Source organism: Buteo buteo, unplaced genomic scaffold (genome assembly GCF_964188355.1).
Source record: "Buteo buteo unplaced genomic scaffold, bButBut1.hap1.1 HAP1_SCAFFOLD_181, whole genome shotgun sequence".
Lineage (NCBI taxonomy): Eukaryota > Metazoa > Chordata > Aves > Accipitriformes > Accipitridae > Buteo > Buteo buteo.
The window spans coordinates 87,076-110,573 of NW_027439345.1; the positions used below are offsets into that span (position 1 = coordinate 87,076).

A 23,498-nucleotide genomic window follows, 5' to 3' on the forward strand; every position below is an offset into this window, starting at 1 on the left:
GCCCAGCGCGTTTTCCCATTGCACAAAGTCTCTCCTGTGTGCCTTGTCGGGTGTCACATCACGTGCAGCAAAACGTGCCGCGCTTCTCAATGAAGCAGCACAGTTATTGTCATGTTTTTTACTATTATGGCTTTTTAAACGGAGGGAAAAAGCCCCCTGGGAGGCCATGGTGTGAGCTGTAGCCACGGGGCTCGATAATTCACGGCTTTTTTTCTCGCAGAGGCTGCTCCTGGCTTGGAGATGTCAGGAGAATCATTTCAGGGCTGCAGACGCGGGGCTGTGATTTTCTTTTTTTGTTCTGGAGTTCATTACGATGGGACTGATTTGATCGTCTCTTGTCGCCTCGTGCCATACAGAGATTTTGAAAATAATTAGCTTGTGTTGCTGCTTAATGAGCAAGTCTGAGTGTTGTCCAGCCGAAGCTGGAATTTGAGAAGAGGTCCAATACTTTGGGGGCACTTTTAGATGACCCAGAGCCAACACTTGTTGTTGCTGTGTTGTTGCAAAGCTCGAGTAAAATAGGCTTGGAAAAAAGGAGGTCCAGTGAAAATAACATTCAGGGAAGCTGGCGTTGCTCCTGGGATATATAACCGTGGCTTAGCAAGGCACCGGCCACCTCAACCATTGCCGCAATGCCGAGAGTGCTGCAAAAACCGCTGCTTTTTCGCAGGCCACCGGACCCTGTACGTGGGCGCGCGGATGCCACTGGTTAGGCAGAGCCACCGGCATCACCGACGCCACAGCCAGAAGCATCGGGAAGGGGAACGGGAGAAGGACTCTGCCCCGATGGAGCAGGGCTACCACTGTAAGTCCCACCGCGGCATTCGCTAAACTCCTGGGGGCAACGTGGGCGCTGGGGCCTTCTGCAAGCAGGTCCCCGTGGCTAGTTTGAGTGAGTTGCTGTTCTTCCGAGGGAAAGTGGCCGTATTGAGCAACACCCTCTTTTTCCCAAGTTTTCTTTTTTTTTGTTGTTTTTTTTTGTTTGTGTTTTTTTTAATGCAGTTAAATGCATAATGGGTTTAGGCTCGTCTTCCTTAGAGGGATCCTGGCTTTAAAAATGGCAATGTGGGGAAGGAAAGCAGCCCATCCTCATGCAGAGGTGGACTAGATGCTTCTCCTTCTCCACGGCTCTGTGCAAGCCCAGACAGACGCAGAAGAGAGGGGCCAGCCCAGTGTTTATGGCTGCACTGGTGCTGATGGCCACTTTGCACGTGAGCGTGACGAGCTGTGTTCAGGCGCGGTAACGGGATGGGTCTTTGCCTTCTGCCCCCAGGCTCCCCGTCCCAGCGGGTGCAGTTCATTCTCAGGAGCAAGGAGGATGAGCAGCACCTCCCTCACCACTTGTTCTCCGAGCTGGATGAGATCTGTGTAAAAGAGGGCCGAGATGGCGAGTGGAAGGAAACGGCAAGGTAAATCCCTGCTGCTTGGCTGCGGTGGGAGAGGAGTCCCTGCACCGGCAGCGCCCGTGGGCTCTGCTTTCTCCTCTCCAGGATGCGAAGCTTTTGCAGCTGCAGGTGGCGGCACGAGGAGCCTTCTCCTCTTGCCACCCCGTGGCTCTGTCAAAGGGGTTGCAGAGCTGGGGCTGTTTTCTTGCAATGGGGCTGATCGCACCCGATGTCCGCAGGTGGCTGAAGTTTGAGGAGGACGTGGAAGATGGCGGCGAGCGCTGGAGCAAGCCCTACGTTGGCACGCTGTCCTTGCACAGCCTCTCCGAGCTGAGGAGCTGCATCAGCAACGGGTCGGTGCTGCTGGACATTTGTGCCAACAGCATCGAAGAGATTGCAGGTACCATGGGCGCTGCATCCCTCCGGGAACGGCCGAGCTCAGCTCGCCACGGTGCTCTTCACTCCCAAATCAAACCCTGCCCCAATGGCACGTCCTTTTCCAGAAGTGCCACTGTGTTTTTCTCATGAGCTGTTTTTGGATGTAGACTGGGCATGCAACAGTCGCACCGTTTTTTTATTCCAATGCGGGGTCCTTTTGAAAGCAGTTTGTGGGGTTGGAGAAGCCACTAGAGAATATTCTGCAGCCAAAAAGGAGCGTGTGTCAGGGCTTAGCAGGCTGCTCTTAGAAATACAGAGTCTGCGTAAGAGCTGAACCTCCTTAAAGGAACTATTTCTTACAAGCTGTTTCCTCGCATTCTTTTTTTTGCTTTTGCCTTAAGATCCAGCATGTAAGAGTTTTAAGGCAGAGTTTATCTGGCGATGACCAAGCAGTGTATTTCTGTGGGGAAGATACTTGAAGTTAATTGCAAAAGCCGCTTTGGAGAAGTTATCTTTGGCTGGCGGCAGGTCTCCATTCAGCCCTTTCAAGGGCTGGAGAAGTCGGAGCCGTTCTTAGCACGTTTCTCCCTGGGCTCGGCAAATTGCACTCGATCAGCACGGGAAGCTCTGGGAACGTCTGTGCTATAGATCGCTTATAATTTGGGTGAACGTGTAGAGTCAGAAAGGCCAGGTCAGGCAAGAAAATTGCGTCATTTAGAATGGGAAATATTTATCTTAGCGGAATGATGAATAAGCACTTGGATGCCATGTTTCTTAGCAGAAGAAAATTCTCGTTTTGGCTGCAAAGGCTGAACATTATTAAAAGGCCTTGCTATGCAAGGCTGAGCCGGCATTAGGGTGCAGCCTGTGTGGCACAGCCTTCCCTGGGGGCTTTGGGGGTCGGGACTTGTTGGGGTTTCTGCTCTGATGGCTTTGTTTCCCTTTGCCATCCTCAGATACGATCCTGGCCCAGCAAGAACAGTCCACGGAGTTTGACGAGCACGTGCGGGCGCAAGTTCGAGAAGTCCTCTTGAGGAAGCACCACCATCAGAACGAGAAGACAACCAACCTTCTGCCCGCTGTCTGCTCGTTTGCTGATGTGAGCAAGAGGCAGTCAGACCTGCACCTCCTCTACAAGCCAGGTGAGGCTTTCTGCAGGGCTGTGGCCCCATTAGACTTGTCCGGGCAAAGGAGAAGCGTCCCAGTTGCTCCTCGTCCATCTTTCTGAGTGTCTTTCTTTTTCCTACCAGCCCAAACAATCACCTCTTGTCCTTCTCCCACCGCTGCAGAAGCTAAAGATGGGGTGAACCCTGAGAGCAGAGCAACGGATTTAAGCAAGGTGAGACACTCGTAGCTTTCTCACGCCTTTAGGGCCAGATTTGCTCTTGCAAACTTGGCTGGAGAGTGTGCTGCAGAGCGCTGTGGGCTTTGCTTTTGGGGTAATTGCCTGAAAATCGCTTGTCGTGCCCAGGCGGAGCTGCACTTCATGAAGAAAATTCCCACCGGGGCTGAAGCATCCAACGTGCTCGTAGGAGAGCTGGATTTCCTTCACCAGCCCATCGTGGCATTTGTCCGCCTGAGCCCGGCTGTCCTCCTCTCGGGCATGACGGAAGTTCCCATCCCAACAAGGTGCGAATGAGAAGCGCAAATTTTTTCCGTAAAAAAGACACCCAACCAAAGATCGAGTTGCAGGCATCAGTTTGGTGTCCCAAGGGAACAAGGCGAGTGGGAGGGGGAGCAAGCACGTTTCCCCCACCCGCATCTCCTCGCCTTCATTTCTCCATTCCCTGCTGTAGCTTTTAAACCCATCGGCCAATTGTAATGAAAGTTGGCCCCCAAATGAAATTTGCCGTCGGTTTTGAAGAATTTCAAATTCATCGTGGCGTCGCTGAGCCTACGTGTCCCGTCTTGAGCCACGCTCCGGGCTGGGAGCTGCCAGGGCTTTCCTTGGGTGCTCTTGGAGCAAGGACACCTTCTTCTCTCTCTCATTTTGTTTTTCTTGCCCAGGTTCCTGTTTGTTTTGCTTGGACCAGAAGGAAAAGCCCATCAGTACCATGAGATCGGCAGGTCCATGGCCACTATCATGACAGATGAGGTGCGACAAGATGAGATAGCTCCGGGTCATTTTTGCCTTTCTTCAGCTCTCCCTGTCTCTGAAGTAGTGAGGAAGAGGATTTGCTGTCCCAGCTGCCCGCAGCTCTCCAAATAGCCCAGCCCTCTTTCTCACCCCGAAGCGAACACGCAGATTTGCATCACCCCACATCCTGGAGGCTGAAATCCCACCCGGGGTGCATCCTGCACCTCATCCTTCTTGCCGGGGTCCCCAGCACGCTGTCCCCAGTGGTGGCATTGCCAGGGCCAGTCAAACTTCTCTTGCTCTTTAAGCAGAAGGGTATGGTGTGCCATGGGGGACGGGGGCCTCGTGGGGGAGATGATTACAAATGCCCTGACGCACAGATTTTTCCTTTTGGGGGAGTATTTCCTGCCCTTTCCAGCAGGAAATTTTGGGGAAAAAGCCTTGCGTTTAGCCAAGAGCTTATTGCACTGGTTAGGACCTCCGAGCTGGGTTGTCCTCTCACCAGGTTGTCTTCTCTTGGCAGGTTTTCCGTGACGTTGCCTATAAAGCCAAGAACGGGGCTGACCTCGTGGCTGGCATCGACGAGTTTCTGGATCAGGTCACGGTCTTGCCGCCAGGAGAGTGGGATCCATCGATCCGAATCGAGCCCCCGAAAAACGTCCCTTCGCAGGTGGGAGGCGCGAGGGGGACGGGCGGGACGGCTGGGGATGCTGTTCAGGGGCCCAAATTCACAAGGTCCCACTCTGACACAGTCACAGAGCCAGACCAGAAGCAAAACAAGCCAGCGGTTACAAGTCCATAGCTTTATCTTACTTCCATTTTAACAGGAAAAAAGGAAGATGCCAGGAGCTCTTGACGACAGTGCTTCTGACAGCACGCTGGAGAAACACAGTGGCCCTGAACTGCAGCGGACGGGAAGGTGGGAGCTTTAATAGTTTGGGTTTTTTTCTGTTTGCTTCTCAAATCTGAGCATGCACCCTCCCTTCTAGCAGGTCTTTGGGGTTAGCTGGTTCAACGAAGGGGCTCCGCATTGCCAGCTTGGTCCCCTGGGCTGGGCAGGGGGGAGATCTGGGCAGCTGGGCTCAGCCCCAGCCATCACCATTGCACGCAGGTTTCCTTGATTTGGGAGGAAGGAGAGTGCTTCTTTTTAGCCACGAAAGTGACTCCGTGCTTCTGATTGCCCTTCTGCAGCAAAGCAAAGTCACCGTGTTCCTCCAAGAGAACAGACTCTCTTCTTTTTCCTTCCTGCAGGCTCTTTGGAGGTTTGACCCTGGACGTGAAGCGGAAAGCCCCGTGGTTCTGGAGCGACTTCCGGGATGGTCTGAGCCTGCAGTGCCTGGCGTCCTTCCTCTTCCTCTACTGTGCCTGCATGTCCCCTGTCATCACCTTTGGGGGACTGCTGGGGGAGGCGACCAATGGCCAGATAGTGAGCACGTCTCTCTGTTGGGGGGCATGGGGGAGGATAAAAGTCAGGCCAAAGTCCTCGCTGCAGTGAATCGGCTTTGGTTTTTGTTTCTCCCTAACGATTTATTTACTCACGGCTGCCTCTCTTCCCCGGACAGAGTGCCATGGAGTCGCTGCTGGGCGCGTCCATGGCCGGCGTGGTGTATTGCCTCTTTGCCGGCCAACCTCTCACCATCCTCGGCAGCACCGGACCCGTCCTCGTGTTTGAGAAGATCCTCTACAAATTCTGCAAGTAAGGCTGGCTGCCGCAGCTGGGTGCTGCGAGAGCCTTCAGAAGGGGGCAGTGATGGAGAAAAGATGCTTTGCTTTGCTTTTCTGTTTCTTAGGGGTAGTTGCTAGATTTTAGTGACAGTCCTTTTGTTGCTATGGCTTTGATGGGAGATAAACCACCCTTATTGCCATAAGGTTTATCATTAAGCCCCAGCTTGCTGGCAGCAGGTGACTGGGTGCAAACCCAGCTGGTTTCAGTGTCAGGGCATCAGGGTGATGTGGGAGAACACCACCTGGCCCAAGAGGGACCTGACCTCAAGCAGCCTCCAAGGTGTTAACACAAGATCCTTGTTCAACAGTGGTAACTAAATAATTGGCCTCTCCTCCTGTGGGTCTACACCCTGCACCACAGCCCCGAGGCTCTCTGTAGTAGTACCTGGAAACTGCATTTCCCATCCGCAGCCTTGACACGCTCCAGAATTGCTCCCTGTTTTCCCCGAAGGCAGGCATGTCTCAGGGCCTCTTGCTGGCCTTTGCAGCCTTTGTTTCATTTTGCTTTCCCAGGGAGTACACGCTCTCCTATCTGTCTCTGCGGGCGTGCATTGGGCTGTGGACCGCCTTCTTGTGCATAGTGCTGGTGGCCACCGATGCCAGCTGTTTGGTGTGCTACGTCACCCGCTTCACGGAAGAAGCCTTTGCCTCCCTCATCTGCATCATCTTCATCTACGAGGCTCTGGAGAAGCTGAGTCACCTGCGAGACACCTACCCTGTGCACATGCACAGCAAGCTGGACTTCCTCACCAGCTACTAGTGGGTTTTTTTCCCCCTGAGAAAGCTGCTGCCCCTTGGCAGGATCTGCGGGCTGCACCTCCATCGCCTTTCCCTTACCCCTGTCTTGGCTTCTCTCCTCCCAGCTGTAAGTGTGAGGCACCGACCCATCCCAGCAACGAAACGCTGCGTTTCTGGGCGAGCAACGGGATCAACGTGTCTGGCATCGCCTGGGAAAACCTCACGGTGACCGTAAGTGCCCCGAGCCACTGCTTCCTCGCGCCGCGGCCACGGGGTCCAGGGGCATTTGCATGGTGCAAAAGTCAGAGCCCTTCAGGGAATGATGGGCTTCAAACTGTGCTAGTGCTGCTCGGAAAAGTCCTTGCTTAAATCTAGCGTGTGGTTTGTTAAAACCGCTTGGTCCTCGGGAGGAGAGTCCACCTTGTCCCAGTCTACCTGGTCCCCAGCGTTGTGGGTAGGTAGCAAGTGTCCCCCTCAAGCCTGTTGCCGGACAGTATTTCTGACTGGGAGGAAGGTTAAGTAGTGGGTGGTTTGATTATTGTAGAAGTTGTAGGTAGGACTTAAGTTCATGCTTGAAAGGTAGTAATTGGCCTCCTTAATGGGTTCCTAGTAACTCTGGGCCTTGCTTTCTCGTTCAGTGCTGTCTGTAGGTACATGCATAAATTTGCATGTCTGAGCAGCCTCTCAGGCTGTTGTGGCTGGAAGCAGAGCCCGGGCCTAGGGCGGCAGGCTCTTATGGTGGCCTTCATCCCCTCTTGGCCAGGTTCTGCGAGCCCTCCCCTGGGAAGGGACGATTTGTCTCTTCTCCTCCTTTCCTACCATGGTTGTCTTTAGCCCTCCTTCCCTCTTCCCTCTCTCTCTCTCCCCAAGAGTTTCCAGTGTTTCCTTCCCCTCTGGTGTCTTCTTTAGCCACGATTGCTCGAATGGCAGGCAGAGGATGTGCCGAGGGTGCGTGGTATGGTGTCCCCTCACATCTCGTTTCTCCGCTCTATAGTTCGATGTGTCACTTGTTCAGCTGCTGCTGCTCATTACATATAAATCTCCATTGGCAGGAGCAGTTAGAGGGTCGTGGATCTTGGACCAAGATCCTCAAAACCCCCTAGCTACGCGAGGTTTCCCTGCCGCACGTGCACTGCCTTTGTGTCCTGACGCTCTGTTTCTCCAGGAATGTCGGCATTTGCGTGGGGAGTTTCAAGGACCTGCCTGTGGACGCGACGGCCCCTACACGCCTGATGTGTTCCTCTGGTGCTGCATCCTCTTCTTCGCCACCTTTGCCCTGTCAAGCTTCTTGAAGAAGTTTAAAACCAGCCGCTACTTTCCAACCAGAGTAAGTAGAAGATGGTGGCCAGCGTCCATCTCCACACTCGTTTCCCAAAATGGCTTTCCTGGAGCACTAAGCAGTATTAGCCCCGCCATGGTCAAGCTGGGAAACGTTGGCCTTGCAGGCCAAGCTCTCCAAGAGCTTGGATGTCCCGCACTCATTTCCGTGAGTGCAAAATCATCGTAGCATTTCCCACCTGCCTCGCGATCTGCCCCAGATTGAAGATTTTTGGGGTTTGATTTTTTTTAATTTTTTTTTTTTTCCCCCTCCTCAGGTAGTAGGAAGTCAGGTTTCCCAAAGTTTTGGGGGTTGGGGTTGTGGTTTTTTTTCCCTACCTTCTGCGCATTATGTGCTCGAGCGGAAAGTAGATTCGAATGAGGAGGTTCCTTTTGAGGACTAAAGGATGCCTCAGTGCCTTGTTGCCGTTGTAGCTGTGAGTGTAGCTGTAGTGGCAGACATCTCTTTTCTTATTTTTAATATTATTATTATTATTTTTAGGTTTTGACTTAAACCAACCCTTGTCCGCCTAATTAAGCTTTTTTTATTATCTGACGCCAGATCTCACGGGGACAAACACAGCAACAGTATCTAAGCAAGGGATCAGGCTGCATGTGCTCAGAGGGGTGGTGGGATTTGGTTAACCAGCCTGAATGTTGTGGATGTCCGCAACTCTTGCATCTCACGTTACGGCCCTGTTTGCCATGCCCCTTTCACCTCTGGTTTCTCGCCCCAGGTACGGTCCACGGTGAGCGACTTTGCTGTTTTCCTCACCATCGCCATCATGGTGCTCCTTGACTTTGTGGTTGGGATCCCATCGCCAAAGCTCCAGGTCCCCCACACGTTCAAGGTAATGGGGTGTTTTGGCACGTGGGGGTGCCACAAGGTGATGCCGGGGCAGGGCAGGGCTGAGTCTGGAGGAGATGCTGGTGGTGTGACCATCTCCTCTTCCACCTCCAAGTGCCTTGCTTCCTCCTGGCAACGAGAAGATGGCCCCAAAACTAGATACCTACAGGAGAAGTACCTAGAGGTGCTTGCAAAGAGGAGACTGGCACTGCTGAAGCCCACGGGAGAGGGGGACATGAAGCCAGGGCTGGGAGGTGCTCTGACACAGGGAGGGAGGGGAAAAGGAAAGCCAGTGGAGTGCCTGGGCTGGGAGACGATGCTGATGTGTGGGCTTTGTTGCAGCCTACCAGAGACGACCGCGGGTGGTTCATCAACCCCATAGGACCCAACCCTTGGTGGACGGTGTTGGCTGCGCTCGTCCCAGCTCTGCTCTGCACCATCTTGATATTCATGGACCAGCAGATCAGTGCCGTTATTGTGAACAGGAAGGAGCACAAGCTGAAGGTAAGGGCCTGCGAGAGATGACCCCGGCCCCAGCCCCTTCTGGGCTGCAGGTCTGGGGAGAAGCTCTTATTGCCGATGCTTTCTGAAGGCATTGGTTTGGGACAAGGTCAGGCTGCGTGGCAGGATGCTCTCCTGGATTAACGATGATGCAGGGAGCAAGTGACAGGGCAGTTCAGATGAGCAACCTTTTGGAGGAGCAAATTAATCTTGGAGCAATATGGAAGCGCGTTTTTGTTTTGAAACGGCAGCGGCAGCAGGTGCGGGGAATGCATTGTTTTGATGCGCTGCCAGGGATAACTCAGAGTCACACCTTCCTCGCAAGTGGTAGAATTTTCTTTGTGAGTGAAAAAAACGGTTTGGTGGTTTTGGGTTGTGGGTGGGTATTTTTTGGAGAAGTATGTATCGCACAAGCTCCCCATATCCCTTGTGTCTGAACTCCTGCCAGATTTTCATGCCAGGTGCTTGTGCAAAGCCTGCGTACACCCTTACTTGTTTCCATTTCTTGTTTTAAATTCTGAAGAAGTTGACCTGTGCTCGAGCAGGGTTTGAGTCTGACTTGCAACGTTATCCTTGCTCTTGTGCTATGGGATGCTCTGTTTCTTGTTTTCCTGCCTGCAGAAAGGATGCGGGTACCACCTGGACCTTTTCGTGGTGGCCGTGATGCTGGGGGTGTGCTCGGTGATGGGGCTGCCCTGGTTTGTGGCTGCGACCGTCCTGTCCATCACCCACGTGAATAGCCTCAAAGTAGAGTCTGACTGCTCAGCTCCAGGAGAACAACCCAAGTTTCTGGGGATACGAGAGCAGAGAGTCACTGGCTTGCTGATCTTTGGGCTCATGGGCTGCTCCGTCTTCTTCACTTCCGTGTTAAAGGTGAGAGGAAAATGCAAACCACCCGACAACCGCGAGCTTGTTGGAGGTTACAGAAAAACAGTCCCCTCTCTGCAGGCCTGAGTAGTTAGTTGTGGAGCGGAGGAGGAGGGGGTGATCCCAACCCTTGGGGCTTGACCCACGGTGGGAACCAGCCTCGGTTAGGCTTTGCAGCCCTTCGGGCCCCCGTTTGGTGTGCTCGAGGCAAGCGAGCAACGCAACTGCTTGAATTTTCGGGTGTCTTTCAGGCCCGCCCATGTTTATGGGTTACAGCTGAGCATATTCAGACCAGCACGTCTGCTCTCTTTCAAACAGGCAGCCCTTTACTGGCTGCAATTTGCTCCCCAAATGCCCCGGAGCAGCTGTTCCCAGGAGCTAAACACACTGAGGTCATCCCCGTGGGCTTCCTTGCACGTTCCTCCCACAAAGTAATCTCGTCTCTAGGCTAAAAGGAGGCCTGTGGCCTTTGCCTGTTGCCCCAAGATTAGGCAGAAGTGTTTTTCTACCGCCACAGAATGCGGCATAGGGTAGCACGGGTGAAATCGCCTATTTTCCTCCAACCTTTCTGGAAAATAGGAGTATTCTGAGGAGAGGTAACTCCAAAGTTCAGCCTAAAGCAGAGCCTTAGCTCACTCGTGCGCACAAAATCTTTAATGGTTAAAACCTGACCCATCTGTAAGCCTGAATGGAAGCTGGAAGGCTTCAAGCAATTTTAGGCAGTGCCTGTGGAAGAGGGTGGTAATACTGAAAATGCAATATGGAGAAAGAAACGATTGCATTCTTTTTTTTTTTTCTCTTTTCCCCCCCAGTTTATACCAATGCCTGTGCTTTATGGCGTCTTTCTCTACATGGGTGTGTCGTCGCTCAGAGGAATTCAGGTACGGACTCTTTTACAGCGTGCAGCATGTCGTTTCCCTGGTATTTTGTCTCCGTAGCAGCAGGGAAAAAAGCAGTGGCATGGGAAAAACTTCTTGCAGAGCAAGCAATGAAACTCTTTTGTGTAAGAAAAAGATTGGTGGAGGCACAGGAGGTATATAGGGCTGGGAGGACCAGGCAAGTTCAGCGCTCTCTGTTTCAGGGTTTAGGGCAGGTCAGTGTTTGGTTACGTGAAAGCGGGGGAATTCAGTGCAAAGGGAAGGCAGTTTCTGCCACTGGTGGAAATCCTCGCTGGGGGATTCAGTGGGCCGAGAAATGCTAATAATGGAACGGCACGGAATAGTTGCCGTTTGGTGGGCAGCTCTCAGGGGCAAGCCGGTTGATAGATGGAGCGAAGGGAAAATGGGTGCTGCTCCCAGGAGGAACGCGGTGGGATCCAGGATTTCTGACGGCAAGCGAGATGCTGCAAACCGCCTCCACGTTTCGAGAGGGCCAGAAACTTGCCGCAGTCCCAAGGCGGCAACCTTTCCCTTTTATTTTGCAGTTCTTTGATCGCTTGAAGCTGTTTTGGATGCCAGCGAAACACCAGCCGGATTTCATCTACCTGCGGCACGTGCCCTTGCAAAAGGTGCATTTGTTCACGGTGATCCAGCTGACCTGCCTCGTCCTGCTCTGGACCATCAAGGTGTCCCGTGCCGCCATCATCTTTCCCATGATGGTAAGAGCTGCCGCCGCTCAGCAGCGGGGTGTTTGCAGCGTTGGAATGAGAGGTGGCATCGTCTCTGAGCTCACCGCATCTTCCCTCTTATTCGTGAAGGTTTTGGCTCTCGTCTTTGTCCGGAAAGCGATGGATTTCTGCTTCTCAAAGCGCGAGCTCAGCTTTCTGGATGACCTTATGCCAGAAAGGAAGAAGAAGTTGGACGATGCCAGAAATGAAGCCAGAGAAGAAGAAGAGGTAAGGCTTGCTGGGTCCTCGGGGCTGGACATCTCCGTCGGGCTGTGAGGTTGCCTGTTTCTCTTACAGCTTGTCTGGAAACGTTGGGGGAAGATCAGCACTCAATCGAAATAGATCCCAATAGCCTGGATCCCACGTTGTAACCTTTGTTTCCTCAAGTAGCAGTGAGCTGAATGCTTGAATACAGGTGTAATTTTTAAAACGAGTCGTTTTTCACCAAGGTCATTATCATTACGATGATTATTATTAGAAGGTGCTGCTGCTGCTGCTGGCAAGATTTGCTCATAATCGTGTTTTGAACACCCAATCCCCCTGCCCCAAAACCTTTGGAGTGAACGGTTTCTACCCTGCTGCACTAATACCTATAGCTGCCAAGGGGCAGAAGGGGAGGGCAGACTGCTAAGTTTGTGCTGGGCATTCAGCTTATCTCCACTTTGACCAAAGACAGAGAACGTGATTTGTCCCTTTTTTACCTCAGGAGTCCAGGAGGGCGATGGAAGCTGCTGCTGCTGCAAGTTCAGTTCAGCTGAACGTGGGGAAGACCAGTGACATGGATATCCCAAAGCAAGGCAGTGACAGGTAAAGCCCCACCAAGCGCCAGGACCCCCGGCAAGATTAGCTTGAAGGGGTTTGGCAGAGTTTTCTCCACTTGCCTCTTTGTGGGGCATCCCACAGAAACCAGCAGGCAGCTTGGTGGGAAAATCAAATTCGGGGGCAGGGCTGCAGGAGGTGATCGCAGGGCTCTGACCCCAAGCAGAGTGGCTGCAGCACTCGCGTTTGACCCCCAAACCTTGCATCATCAGCGCCTTTACGGTAGCTGGAGTTCCTCATACTTACACATGAGGAGTTGCAGGCGTGATCTGTACCAGCAGTGGCTTAGGAACCCGGACCAGGGCTAAACCCCAGCAAGAGCCTTTGCACAGAGCTGTTGCTCTGCAGCTCCCCAGCTTGCCTCCCAAAACTCCTCATCCAGCAAAACCTCCCATGCTTATGCGCAGCTTTGATTCTCAGGGCTCCGCTGTTCCTCTTGCTGATGCTAATGCCCTTGGTGGCATCAGTTCCCATAATCACGGATTGCTGTGTAAAATATTTATTGCAGGACTGATCCTTCTGAGATTATTATCCTGGATGAAATGTCACCAACGACTGTATGGAAGGCTCTCACTTTGAAGACAGAAACCCTTTGAATCCAGGGAGGAAAAAGGTAAAGGATTGCACACGAACGTGTCCGTGCTCCTCTGCAAGCGACGGTGCACGCCTACGCTTTTCCCACGCTTTGGCCGGCAAGGCTGAGCAAACAGCCTGTCCCTGGGAACAGGCAGTGAGGACCGTGGCATGCAAACCAGCTCCTCTCTGCTGGGGTGGTCCCCCAAACAGGGCTGAATCAGCAGCAGCTGGCAGGTCTTCCACTGATGATGCTCTCCCTCTTTTTCTCTTCCCTTTGCCTTTCCCCACTCCCGCTTTTCACGTTTAGGAATCTTGACTTGGAAGGAGAGGAGCGAGAGCGTGACTCGGGGATGTGCCAACGCAGACAGAGGGAGAAAGCGCTTTGTTTCAGTTGGAGGATTCCCATTAAAGCCATGCAGATGTTTTCAGTTATCCTTGGTGTGCTTCAGGCATTCAGTGTCTCTAGACCAGCAAGCTGAGGTGAACGTCACAGTCAATGGGAGTTTGGTGGTGTTAAGTCTGTGTGCGTACGTGTGCGTGTGGGGGTGTGGGTTTGTAGTGGTAGAGGGACTGCTACTGCTTTATCATTCAGTGCTCTTCTTTTGATACCTAATTCCTCCGCTTTTTTTTTTTTTCCTCTTTTTTCCAAATGTAAACTGGGAATGTCCAAAATAATTTTCTGTTATATTTGATGCATTCTCCACTTTCTTCTTCATCACGACCGGGTTTTTGGTCTGGTTTGGGGTCCTGGCTTTAATTCACTCTTCTGTCTCTTACTGGTACGAGAGGGATGCCCTCTGTGGCAGGGCAGCATAGAGAGCGTCCGAGCAGTTGGCCTAAGGTGAAAGAGAAGCATTTGCTCCCTGCGCTTCAGTTTTACCTCTCTTGGTTGGTTTGGTTTTGGTTTTGGTTTTTTTGCTTTGGCTCTGCCATCAGCCTGGGAGCTGCAAAATGCAGAACTGCCACCTTCTTGTCCCCTGGCTGTACACTGCATCTAAGGGAGCACTTCAGGTATTTGATTTTGAGTACACCGTATGGTCACAGGAGCGGCCAGATGAGACCTGGGGGGGGCTCTGTGTCCCTGGGCTGCCCCCTCTGTTGTTCCTCCACTTTCCTTCTGTATTGGGTCTGGCTGAGTTGGAGTTCTTTTACCCCATAGCAGCCCTCGTAGTGCTGTGCTCTGTACTGGTAGCTAGAAAGCTGTTGATAACACAGCAGTGTTTTGGCCATGGCTGAGCAGTGCTGGCACAGCATCAAGGCTGTCTCTCTAACATTCCCCCCCTCCCCAGTAGGCTGGGGGTGGGCAAGATCTTGGGAGGCAACGTAGCCAGGAAGAAGGCATACAGGCAGCAAGAAGAGGCATCTCGGTAGCAAGTAAATCTTAGGTCCCTTCAGATGCTGGGGACCCTGCGTTCATGCAGCATTGGGCAGACCCCAGATGGATTTTCCCTTGGCACACTGTACAGATCCTGCCTGTGGAGAAGTTCCTCCTTTTGGTCATTCACGGTGTTATACAACTTTTCTTAGAAGAAAACAACTCTATGCGTAAAGGATGTTCACGCGCGGACTTCTTGCTGCACTTTAGATAACGGCAGGGCCGCGCAGGTGGCGTAATCGCTGGTACCAAGCAGGAGCTGCCTGGAGGCTCCTCTGTCACAGTCAACCAGCTCCGTTTATCCTGCGGCCAAGGGCCATGTGTAGGGACACAGCCTGAAGGCCACGCCGTACGTACGGTGCAGCACAGACCTGCACCCGCTCCGGTGAACTGTTAGGTGGATCCCCAACTCCTGGAGGTACAGTGATCTCCCAGTCAGGATCTCTGCAGCAGGCTGTTAAACTGCACGGTAACTTGGGAACCAGAGAAGATCCAGATCTGGAGGGGATGGTTAACCACAGGGCCTCACGTTGAACCTCCTCTAAGCTCGTCCTGTGCTTCCAGGGTTCTCGAGCCTCTCGGGGGGCATCTCCCAGACTGGCCGGTGACTCCCAGCTCCCTCGTTCCTGCCTTCCCCTCCCTGCCTGCCTGCCCCACTGTGGCCCCTGCAGCAGCACTCAGCTGAGCACCCTCCGTTGCTCCTGGGGAAAGAGCGTCCTCCTTGCTCTCCGTGGCATTCCCCCAGCACACGGTGCTGTAGCGAGGACAAGGCAGTCAGATACAGACACAGCCTGTTGAACAGAGCGTCCTGCACGCAGTGCTTCCGATAGAGCAGCTCAGGAGCGAGGAGGTGAGCTGGGTGTGCTGCCTCTCACAAAGAGCATTTGACATCGGCGACCTTCCCCGCTGGACCCTCTGCAGCCTCTCTTTTTCCCGATGTTGTAGGTGTTAGGTTGTGTGGTTAAAGGTTCATCTCCACAAACACAGAGGAGGACAAAGGAGCAATGGCAGGCAGGGGAACCCCAGGGACCTAGGCAGAGGCAAGGGAGCACCCTGCTGTGGCTTTTCCCAGGGCTGTCGCAGGAGAGGGATCGCCCAGCTTGTCTGGGTATGAGGCTCACCAGACAAGTATTGACTCTCCCTTGCTCACCTCACAGACTGACGGGGGGAATGCGCTTCTGTGGCCATGCCCTGCCTCTGAAGCCCGGCCGTAGACAAAAAACTGGCTCAAACTGTGAAGGTTACCAGGCGAGACGTGACTGGGTGCACGTGTGTGGCAAGGTCTGTGCATGTGAATGTCTGAAACTGGATTCTGAGCTGTCAAGCAGAAGCCTGCTTCTCGCTACACGCAGCCAGCGTGGGCTGGTTGTAAATTTGGGTAACACCTGGAATAAGCAAAAGTGGCATGTCCCGAATCCTACAGTTAATAACGAGCTAGGAGAGAGAAGCCTTAATTCGGAGGCTGATCAGGCATTGTACTGCTCCCATAGACAACTTAGATTGGGAACACTGGGGGCGTGGGGTTCCAGAAAGAAGAGGTGGTGGCAAAAAGAAGGGTTCCCAGAAAGAAGAAGGGATCTTGAAGAGAAGGAGGGGACCCAGGAAGGAAAAGGTGAAGATCCTGGCTGGAGGAAGTATCCTGGAAGTGGCGGAAGATCTTGGAGACCAGAGAGCTGCGTGGAGACAAGTGCCAGGGGATGCCCAGGGACCTTGACCAGCACCCTGCGAAACTGGTAACGGCGAGCAGCTGCACAGCAGGAACCAAGGTGATGTTCTGCCTGACCTTCCTGGACCTGCAGTAGCCTCCCTGCTGGGATAGGGGAGTTGGCTCAAGCAACTGCAGGATTCAATAGGAATGCATTTCACCAAGGTAAAGAGGACACAGCAGTGGCTTGGAAATGCTGGTTGGTTTAATGGTAAAACTGGAATTATTCTGTCAACTGTGCATTCCTTTTAATATGGACTTAATTTAAAACGGCTGCTTTGAAGTTGTTCTGGCTTCACCTTAATCGACACCTGCAATCTTCATCATCTTATCTTCTCCAACAGCGACACCACACCCTGCCCCTCCCCACCCCCTGCAAAAAAAAACCAAAACCAACCCAGGAAAAGAAAGACTTCAAGGGCAAGCTAGGCAGCAAAGTTGTGCGAGATTGGTCAAACTGCTCAAAGTTTGCAGGGAGATTGGAGCTTGCAATTCAGATGTACGTCACTCAGCGTGGGGAGGGTAGTACGCACCTTTCACTGGAGTCAGAGGGAAAAACAGGGAGAAGGGAGCTGCAGCGTAAAGAGTAAAGGACACAACATTCTTAGGAAAACTCTCCTTTTTCTTTCCTTTTCCTTGCTCCTTCGCTTCCAGATCTCCGTGGTCGCAGTTTGTGCTGCCTCACCTCCAGCACAGCGTGCAGAATGAAAAGACTGTCACAGAATTCGTCTTCCTGGGGTTCTGCAGCACCCCAGCCCTGCAGCGCTGCCTCTTTGGCCTTTTCTCTGCCCTCTGCTCTGCCACTCGGATGGGAAACACACTTGTCTTTCTGCGTATCTGCCTGGACTACTGCCTCCACAGCCCCAGGTACTTCTTCCTCTGCCACCTCTCCATCGCGGACATCTGCTACGCCTCCAGCAATGTCCCCGTATGCTAAGGAGCCTCCTTGGACAAGGCAGAACCCTCTCCGTTGCTGGGTGTGGGGCACAGATCCATCTTTATTTAATCTTTGCACTTACAGCGTGCGTGCTGCTGGCCGTGATGTCTCATGTTCGCTACGTGGCAATCTGCCGTCCCCTCTGCTGTGCCCTCATCATGATCTGGAGGCTGCGCCTCACCCTTGCCACAGTTTTGTGGGCTTTGGCGTTCGTATTTGGTACACTGCAAGCCTCTCTGGCTTTACACCTGCCTTTCTGTGGCCCCTGCGAGGCTGTCCACTTCTCCTGTGAAATTCTTGCTGTCTTAAAGCTGGCCTGCACTGCCGCTCCTGCCAATAAAGTCCTGATCTTTGCTGTTTGTGTGTGCTTCTTCCTCTTCCCTTTAGCCTTAATCCTGATTTCCTCCCTGGACATCCCGGCCACCGATCTGCGCATCCGCTCTGTGCCAGGATGGCACGAAACCTTGTCCACATGTGGCTCTCACCCGACCGTGGTGGGTGTCTTTTATGGAAACGCCATCTTCATGTACGCGGGGCCCGGGAGCGGTAAGTCCTCTGGGAGGGAGACAGTTCTTTCCCTTTTCTACACTCTCGTCAGCCCCAGTTTGAAGCCCGTCATTTACAGTCGGAGGAACAAGCAGGTGAAGGAAGCCTTGCTGAAGCTTCAGAGAAGGAAGAGGGTCTTTCATTCCGTCTAGCTGGCGCTCTAGGCTTTCACCTGTCTCCTGTCTTTCTGCTCTTTCTTCTTGAGCTCTTGGGGAATTTCTCAGGGAATGTTAAGTGGTTAAAAGTGTCCTGGTTTCAGCTGGGATAGAGTTCCCTGTCTTCCTAGTAGCTGGTACAGTGCTATGTTTTGAGTTCAGTTTGCAAAGAACCTTGATAACACTGATGTTTGCAGTTGTTGCTAAGTAGCGTTTAGACTAAAGTCAAGGATTTTTCAGCTTCTCCTGCCCAGCCAGGGCACAAGAAGTTGGCACAGGACACAGCCAGGGCAGCTGACCCAAACTGGCCAACAGGGTATTCCATACCATGCGACGTCCCATCTACTATAGGAACTGGGGAGTGGGGGGCGGGAAATCGCTGCTCGGGGACTAGCTGGGTGTCGATGGGCGGGTGGTGAGCAATTGCCCTGCGCATCATTTGTACATTCCAATCCTTTTATTATTGCTGTTGTCATTTTAGTAGTGTTATCATTATCATTATTAGTTTCTCCTTTTCTGTTCTATTAAACCGTTCTTATCTCAACCCAGGAGTTTTACTTCTTTTTCCCGATTTTCTCCCCCATCCCACTGGAGGCGGGGGAGTGAGTGAGCGGCTGCGTGGTGCTTAGTTGCTGGCTGGGGTTAAACCACGACGGAGACAGAGTCACAGCAGCACAGAATGGATGCTGAAAGGGACCTCTAGAGATCATCCAGCCCACCTCGGCTGCTCAAGCAGGGTCAGCTGCAGCAGGTTGTGAGTCTGGTTCTCAAAGATGCCGTTGGCTGCGTTGCTCCCAGGTCGTGGAGCTTGCTTGGGAAATGGGCAATAAAGAGGGATGAAGTTTCCAGGCACTTTCTGGCCGGTGCAGTGATTTGGGGTTTTTTGGGGGGTTGGTTGGGTTTTTTTTCCTTCTGATTTCCGCTCCCCCCGCCACTTCCCGGTCTTGTGGCTGCCCAAGATGCAGCCAGAGAAGGGGAGGAGGGTCCCTGCCTGGCCTGCAGCTCCCTCCCTCGCCATTCTTGGGGTGATTTGGGGTTATTTTGCTGTGTCAGTGAGGCAAAGCTGGGCTCTCCGGGGCTGAGGTCAGTGGGACCCGAGGAAGGCCGTGACGGTCTTGAGGCTTTGAAGGGCTTTGCAGCGAGCCCCGTCCCCGCTGGAGGGGACGCTGGTGGTGTTCAAGACGAAGGCCTTGCAGCCCTTGCTGTCGTGTGTGCCCGCGTCCCCCCCGGCCCCCAAGGTCTGTCGTTGTCGCAGGGGCTCTGTGCTGCTTTCTGCGTGGGGCCGTGCCCGTGAGTCCTGCAGGGACCTGTCTGTCCTGGCTTCCCCACCAAAGGGCTGCTGCCCCCGGGGAAGGGGAGAGGGGAGTAGTCCGCGTCCCGCCCACCGTTGCCTGCCCCGCTGGTGGTGACTCAGCCCTGGGGGGATGCTCACCGGGGCTTGCTGAACCCCCATGCGAAAAGTGCCGGGGGAACGGGTGTGATGGGGATGGCGAAGGTGCCAGAGCAGACTGGGGTGCCATACCTGCTGGTGGGGCCTGGGGTGCCTGGGCTGCAGGGAAGGGCTTATCTTTTATAGGTTATCTTTTGTGATGGTAACTTGTAACCTTCCTTCTTGTCTTTTCCCAGAGAGACCTGGCCACCATGCATTGTCTGGATGTCCTTTACCATATTGTGGATTGTTAAATAATGATACATTTATTGGCAGTGGCACCCCTATCAAGGGTAGGACTTAGCTTTGTCCAGAGGCTGGCATTTGGGTAGAAATCCAACAATCACTTTTGCGGAATATTCGAGCTATATTCTGTGTTAAGATTAAATGGAGGTTCCGATCCCAAGATGGTATCTGGCACACTTGACTCATTGCTACCGTAATTGTTACAAACAAATCATAAAAATCAGTCGTAACTTTATCAATTTCAGTTTAAGGGGAGACTCTTGTTCAACTGTCCATGAGGTTGGAGTCCTTTTAATCTTGGAATAATGAATCCACGGGCCTTTCCCTTGGACCTTGACAGCTGTATGAGTAGTCAGGAGCACCTGGAATGGCCCCTTCCACTTCTCAGTTAGCTGCTCCAAATTCCACGACTTGATGTAGACCAAGTTTCCAGGTTGAAATGGATGGGCTGGTGTGTCCAGTTCCAAGGGCCTGCTTGTCGTCACGTACTTGTGCAATTCCTGTACAGTCTTTCCCAAGGACATTAAGTAATTAAAGTCCATTTCCCCTTTAATGTGAATTGTTCCTGGTATATGTGGGGCCTGGTAAGGCCTTCCAGAAAGTAAGTTGCAAGGGCTCAAGCTGGTTTTACCACGAGGTTGTATTCCAATTCTTAACAGCGCTCAAGGTAGCGCTTGTATCCAAGTCATTGATGCTTCCTGACATATTTTCCCGATCTGCAATGTAAGTGTATGGTTCATTCTTTCTACTTTTCCACTTCATTGTGGCCTATAAGGGGTATGGAGATCTCATGTTATGGCTAAGTTTTTACTCAACTGTTTTATAACTTCAGCAACAAAATGTATCCCTTTAGGAATGTCCTCAGGCAGAGGACCACATGAACCTTGGGATAATTTCTTTCAACAAGATTTTAGTTACTTCTCTAGCTTAATTTGTGTGACAGGGAAAAGCTTCTGGCCATCCAGTAAAAGTATCAACTAGAAGAAGAATGTATCCATATCCCCCTTTTCTAGGCAGTTCTGTAAAATCCATTTGCCAATAGTCTCCTGGGGAATTTCCTCCTTTTGTAACCCCAATATTAATTTATTACTGGTATTTGGGTTATTTTTACAACAAATTTCACATTTTTCCATGATAGATCGGATAATTTCTGTCATCGCTCGGCTTATAACTATCTTTTGAAGATGTTTTACTAAATTTTCAGTTCCCCAATGTTCTTTATTTAGCAATGTTCTGGTTTAGCAATTTCTCTCATTAATGAGGGTGGGATTATTATTTGCCCTGTGGGCGTGACAGCCCACCCATCTGTTTGTTCTTGTGCCTGTAAGGCCTTTATTAAGCTAGCATCTTTACTATCATATGTAGGTGGTGTTTCTGGTAAAGTTATTTCTTTTTCTGGTAATAATGCCACGATGCCTGTTTCTGCAGCCTCTTTGGCAGCTTCGTGTGCCAATTGGTTACCTATTTCTGGTGGGTTTTTTCCTGTTTGGTGGGCTTTGCAATGCATTATTGCTACTGCCGTCGGCTTTTGAATGCTCTGTAATAGTTCTTGTATTTGTGCAGCACGCTTGATTTCAGTTCCTTGTGCTGATAGTAGTCCTCTCTCTTTCCAGATGGCTCCATGGGCATGTACAACTCCAAAAGCATACTTAGACTCTGTCCAGATATTAACCTTTCTCCCTTCACTCAGTTCAATGCTTGAGTTAAGGCTATTAGTTCTGCCTTTCGGGCTGATGTTTTGGGAGGTAAGGCTCGTGCCTCTACTATGCCATCTAAGGTCATCACAGCGTATCCTGACAGTCTCTTCCCATCGTGAACAAAACCACCGCCGTCAGTATATAACTCCCAGTCTGGATTTTCTAACAGAACGTCTTTAAGATCCGGACGGCTAGCATATATTTCCTCTACAGTTTGTAAGCAATTGTGTTCTGGTGAACTCTCCGCTCAATCAGTGGAGAGGAACACTGCAGGATTTGTAACTGAAGTGGTCTTGAGATCGATGTCATCTTGTTCTAGTAGTACTACTTGGTATTTCAGCGTACGGCTGAGGGACAACCAATGCCCCCCTTTTTGTTCCGAAACTGTGACTACCGTATGTGGTACACACACAGTAATTTCCCGAGATCCCGCTGCAATTAAGATGTCATCTACATATTGTAATACAGTTCCCCGTCCATTGTCTTTTCTCCAAATCTCTAATTCATTCACCAGCTGATTTCCAAAAATAGTTGGGCTATTCTTGAAGCCTTGTGGTAGAACTGTCCAAGTATATTGTGTCTTTCACCCTGGTTCAGGATTTTCCCACTCAAAAGCAAAAAGCTTTGTTCACTGGTGGCGGTAGTTAGTAACGTACACAGGTTTGCAGCAACTGGATGTATATCTTGTACTCTCTGATTTATTGCTCTAAGATCCTGGACTAAACGGTAATCTTTTCCGTTAGCTTTCTTTACTGGTGAGATAGGTGTATTATATTTTGACTCACATTCTGTTAGCAACTTATATTTTCAGAATTTTTGGACTATTGGTACCAAGCCAGTTCTCGCTTCTAATTTTAAAGGGTATTGTTTAATTCTTCTTAGGTGACGATCCTAGATTTAGATCAATTCTTACTGGTTATGCTCTCTTAGACCTTCTTGGAACTTCTCCTGCCCAAACGATGGGGATCGCTGCATCTTCTATTTCTCAAGGTATCTTGTCCCTTTTGGGGTTTGTATCCTGTAACAACAAGGCTATGGCTTCGACATATTTAGATTCTGGGATTAAAATTTCAACTTCCCCATCCTTGAATCTGATTTCAGCTTCTACCTTTTCAAGTAAATCTCTACCCAGTAAAGTTTTCAGAGAATTTGGCAAATATAAAACCGGTGAGTAACCCATTGTTTTCCAAGTTTAAATTTCAGGGATTTGAAAAATGGCCAGGTCTCACGAGTCCCTGTCGCACCAATGACATTTATGCTTTTGTTACTTAAATTTCCTTCTAGTGTATTTAAGACTGAATACGTAGCCCCAGTGTTGACTAAAAATTGTGTTTCCTCATCTCCCAGCTTTGCTTTAACCAGAGGTTCTGCTGGGAGAGGTTGCTCTGGTCCCCATCAGTCCTCTCCCCCTGCTTACTTCAAAGGCTTCTCTCAGCACAGCCACAAATACACTTGATTCCTCTTTCCTTTAACATCCCTCTTCCTTAACCCTTTCCTCTTCTTGACCACTGTAGCCAAACACACTACCTCATCCATTAACTTCCCTGGTCATTCAGGGACATGTTTAGAAAAATATTTTTATTGGTGCACATATCCCAGATTTCCACAAGAGTAACATTTTCTTCTAGTGTTCCTTCACATTCTCCTTCTCTTTTTCTAGGTCTTAGTTCAGACCCTGCACCCGATCATCTTTCTTCCTAATCCTTATCTCACTTGTAAACTCTTTGCAAAAGCGACTGCCAATAAATCAGCCTCTTGTTGCTTTGCTCCTCTTCTTTTTTCTCTCTTTCTTTTTCTTTTTTTTTTTGGTTTTTTTTTTTGTTTTTTTGTTTGTTTTGTTTCTGCTATCAGGGGCCATTTGACCCACAAGGACACTAATTGCAAGTGCATCATTAAAATTTTGTTAGCAGAGCTTGTCTGAGTCCCCCAAAATCACTGGGACACTCATCAGGTCTCTGCCTGCATTCTTGTACTTTTAGTTCAGTTTACCAATTTACCCCTAGTTCTCCACATGCCCTAATGGCTTCTATTAAATTTCAGAGCCCTGTCTGACAAACAGCTCAGTCTCCTACACCATTATAGTCCCAGTTTTGATTTTTTTTTTTTCCCCCTAAACTGTTGTGCTAGTTCTGCTCAGGGAAATTTAACATTCACCCTTCTCCTTTTCTTACAGGGACATCAGATCCTAGGTAGCAGCCGCAGCCTCCTCCAAGGAAGATATCCTTGAGATTTTTTTTTCTTTTTCGGAGGAAGCTCTCCCCTCCAGGATCCACCTGTGACTCCTCCCAGCAACCACGAGAGGCTTTTAACCTCCCTTTTAGGCACCTGAGATCCCGGGTAGCAGCCCCAGACTTCCCCAAGGCACCCACCCAAGATGATTTTTCTCCTTTGGAGGAAGCTCTTTCCTCCAGGGTCCACCTGAGGCTCCCCGGAGGCATCTCCCAGAGTCTTTTGGCCTTTTCTTATAGGGACCTCAGATCCCAGGTAGCAGCCCTGGATTCTCCAAGGCAGGTACACAAGATGATTTTTCTCTTTTGCAGGAAACTGTCTCCTCTGGGATCAACCCAAGACT

At 51.2% G+C, this 23,498-nt stretch overlaps 1 protein-coding gene and 1 pseudogene across 1 annotated transcript; both read left to right on the forward strand.

Moving 5' to 3' along the window:
- Positions 1 to 281: 281 nt before the first annotated feature.
- On the forward strand, positions 282 to 11,080 carry LOC142028156 (electroneutral sodium bicarbonate exchanger 1-like). Its single transcript, XM_075022191.1, has 18 exons — positions 282 to 817; positions 1,274 to 1,409; positions 1,625 to 1,785; positions 2,720 to 2,905; positions 3,014 to 3,102; positions 3,235 to 3,392; positions 3,771 to 3,858; positions 4,364 to 4,510; positions 4,668 to 4,759; positions 5,092 to 5,266; positions 5,403 to 5,536; positions 6,079 to 6,324; positions 6,429 to 6,534; positions 7,469 to 7,630; positions 8,358 to 8,471; positions 8,810 to 8,971; positions 9,590 to 9,841; positions 10,648 to 11,080. Exons 1-18 carry the CDS (start codon positions 700 to 702, stop codon positions 10,771 to 10,773), a joined length of 2,652 nt encoding a protein of 883 aa, XP_074878292.1. The 5' UTR covers positions 282 to 699; the 3' UTR covers positions 10,774 to 11,080.
- A 5,301-nt stretch (positions 11,081 to 16,381) lies between these two features.
- On the forward strand, positions 16,382 to 17,597 carry LOC142028157 (olfactory receptor 2A2-like; annotated as a pseudogene).
- Positions 17,598 to 23,498: the final 5,901 nt, after the last annotated feature.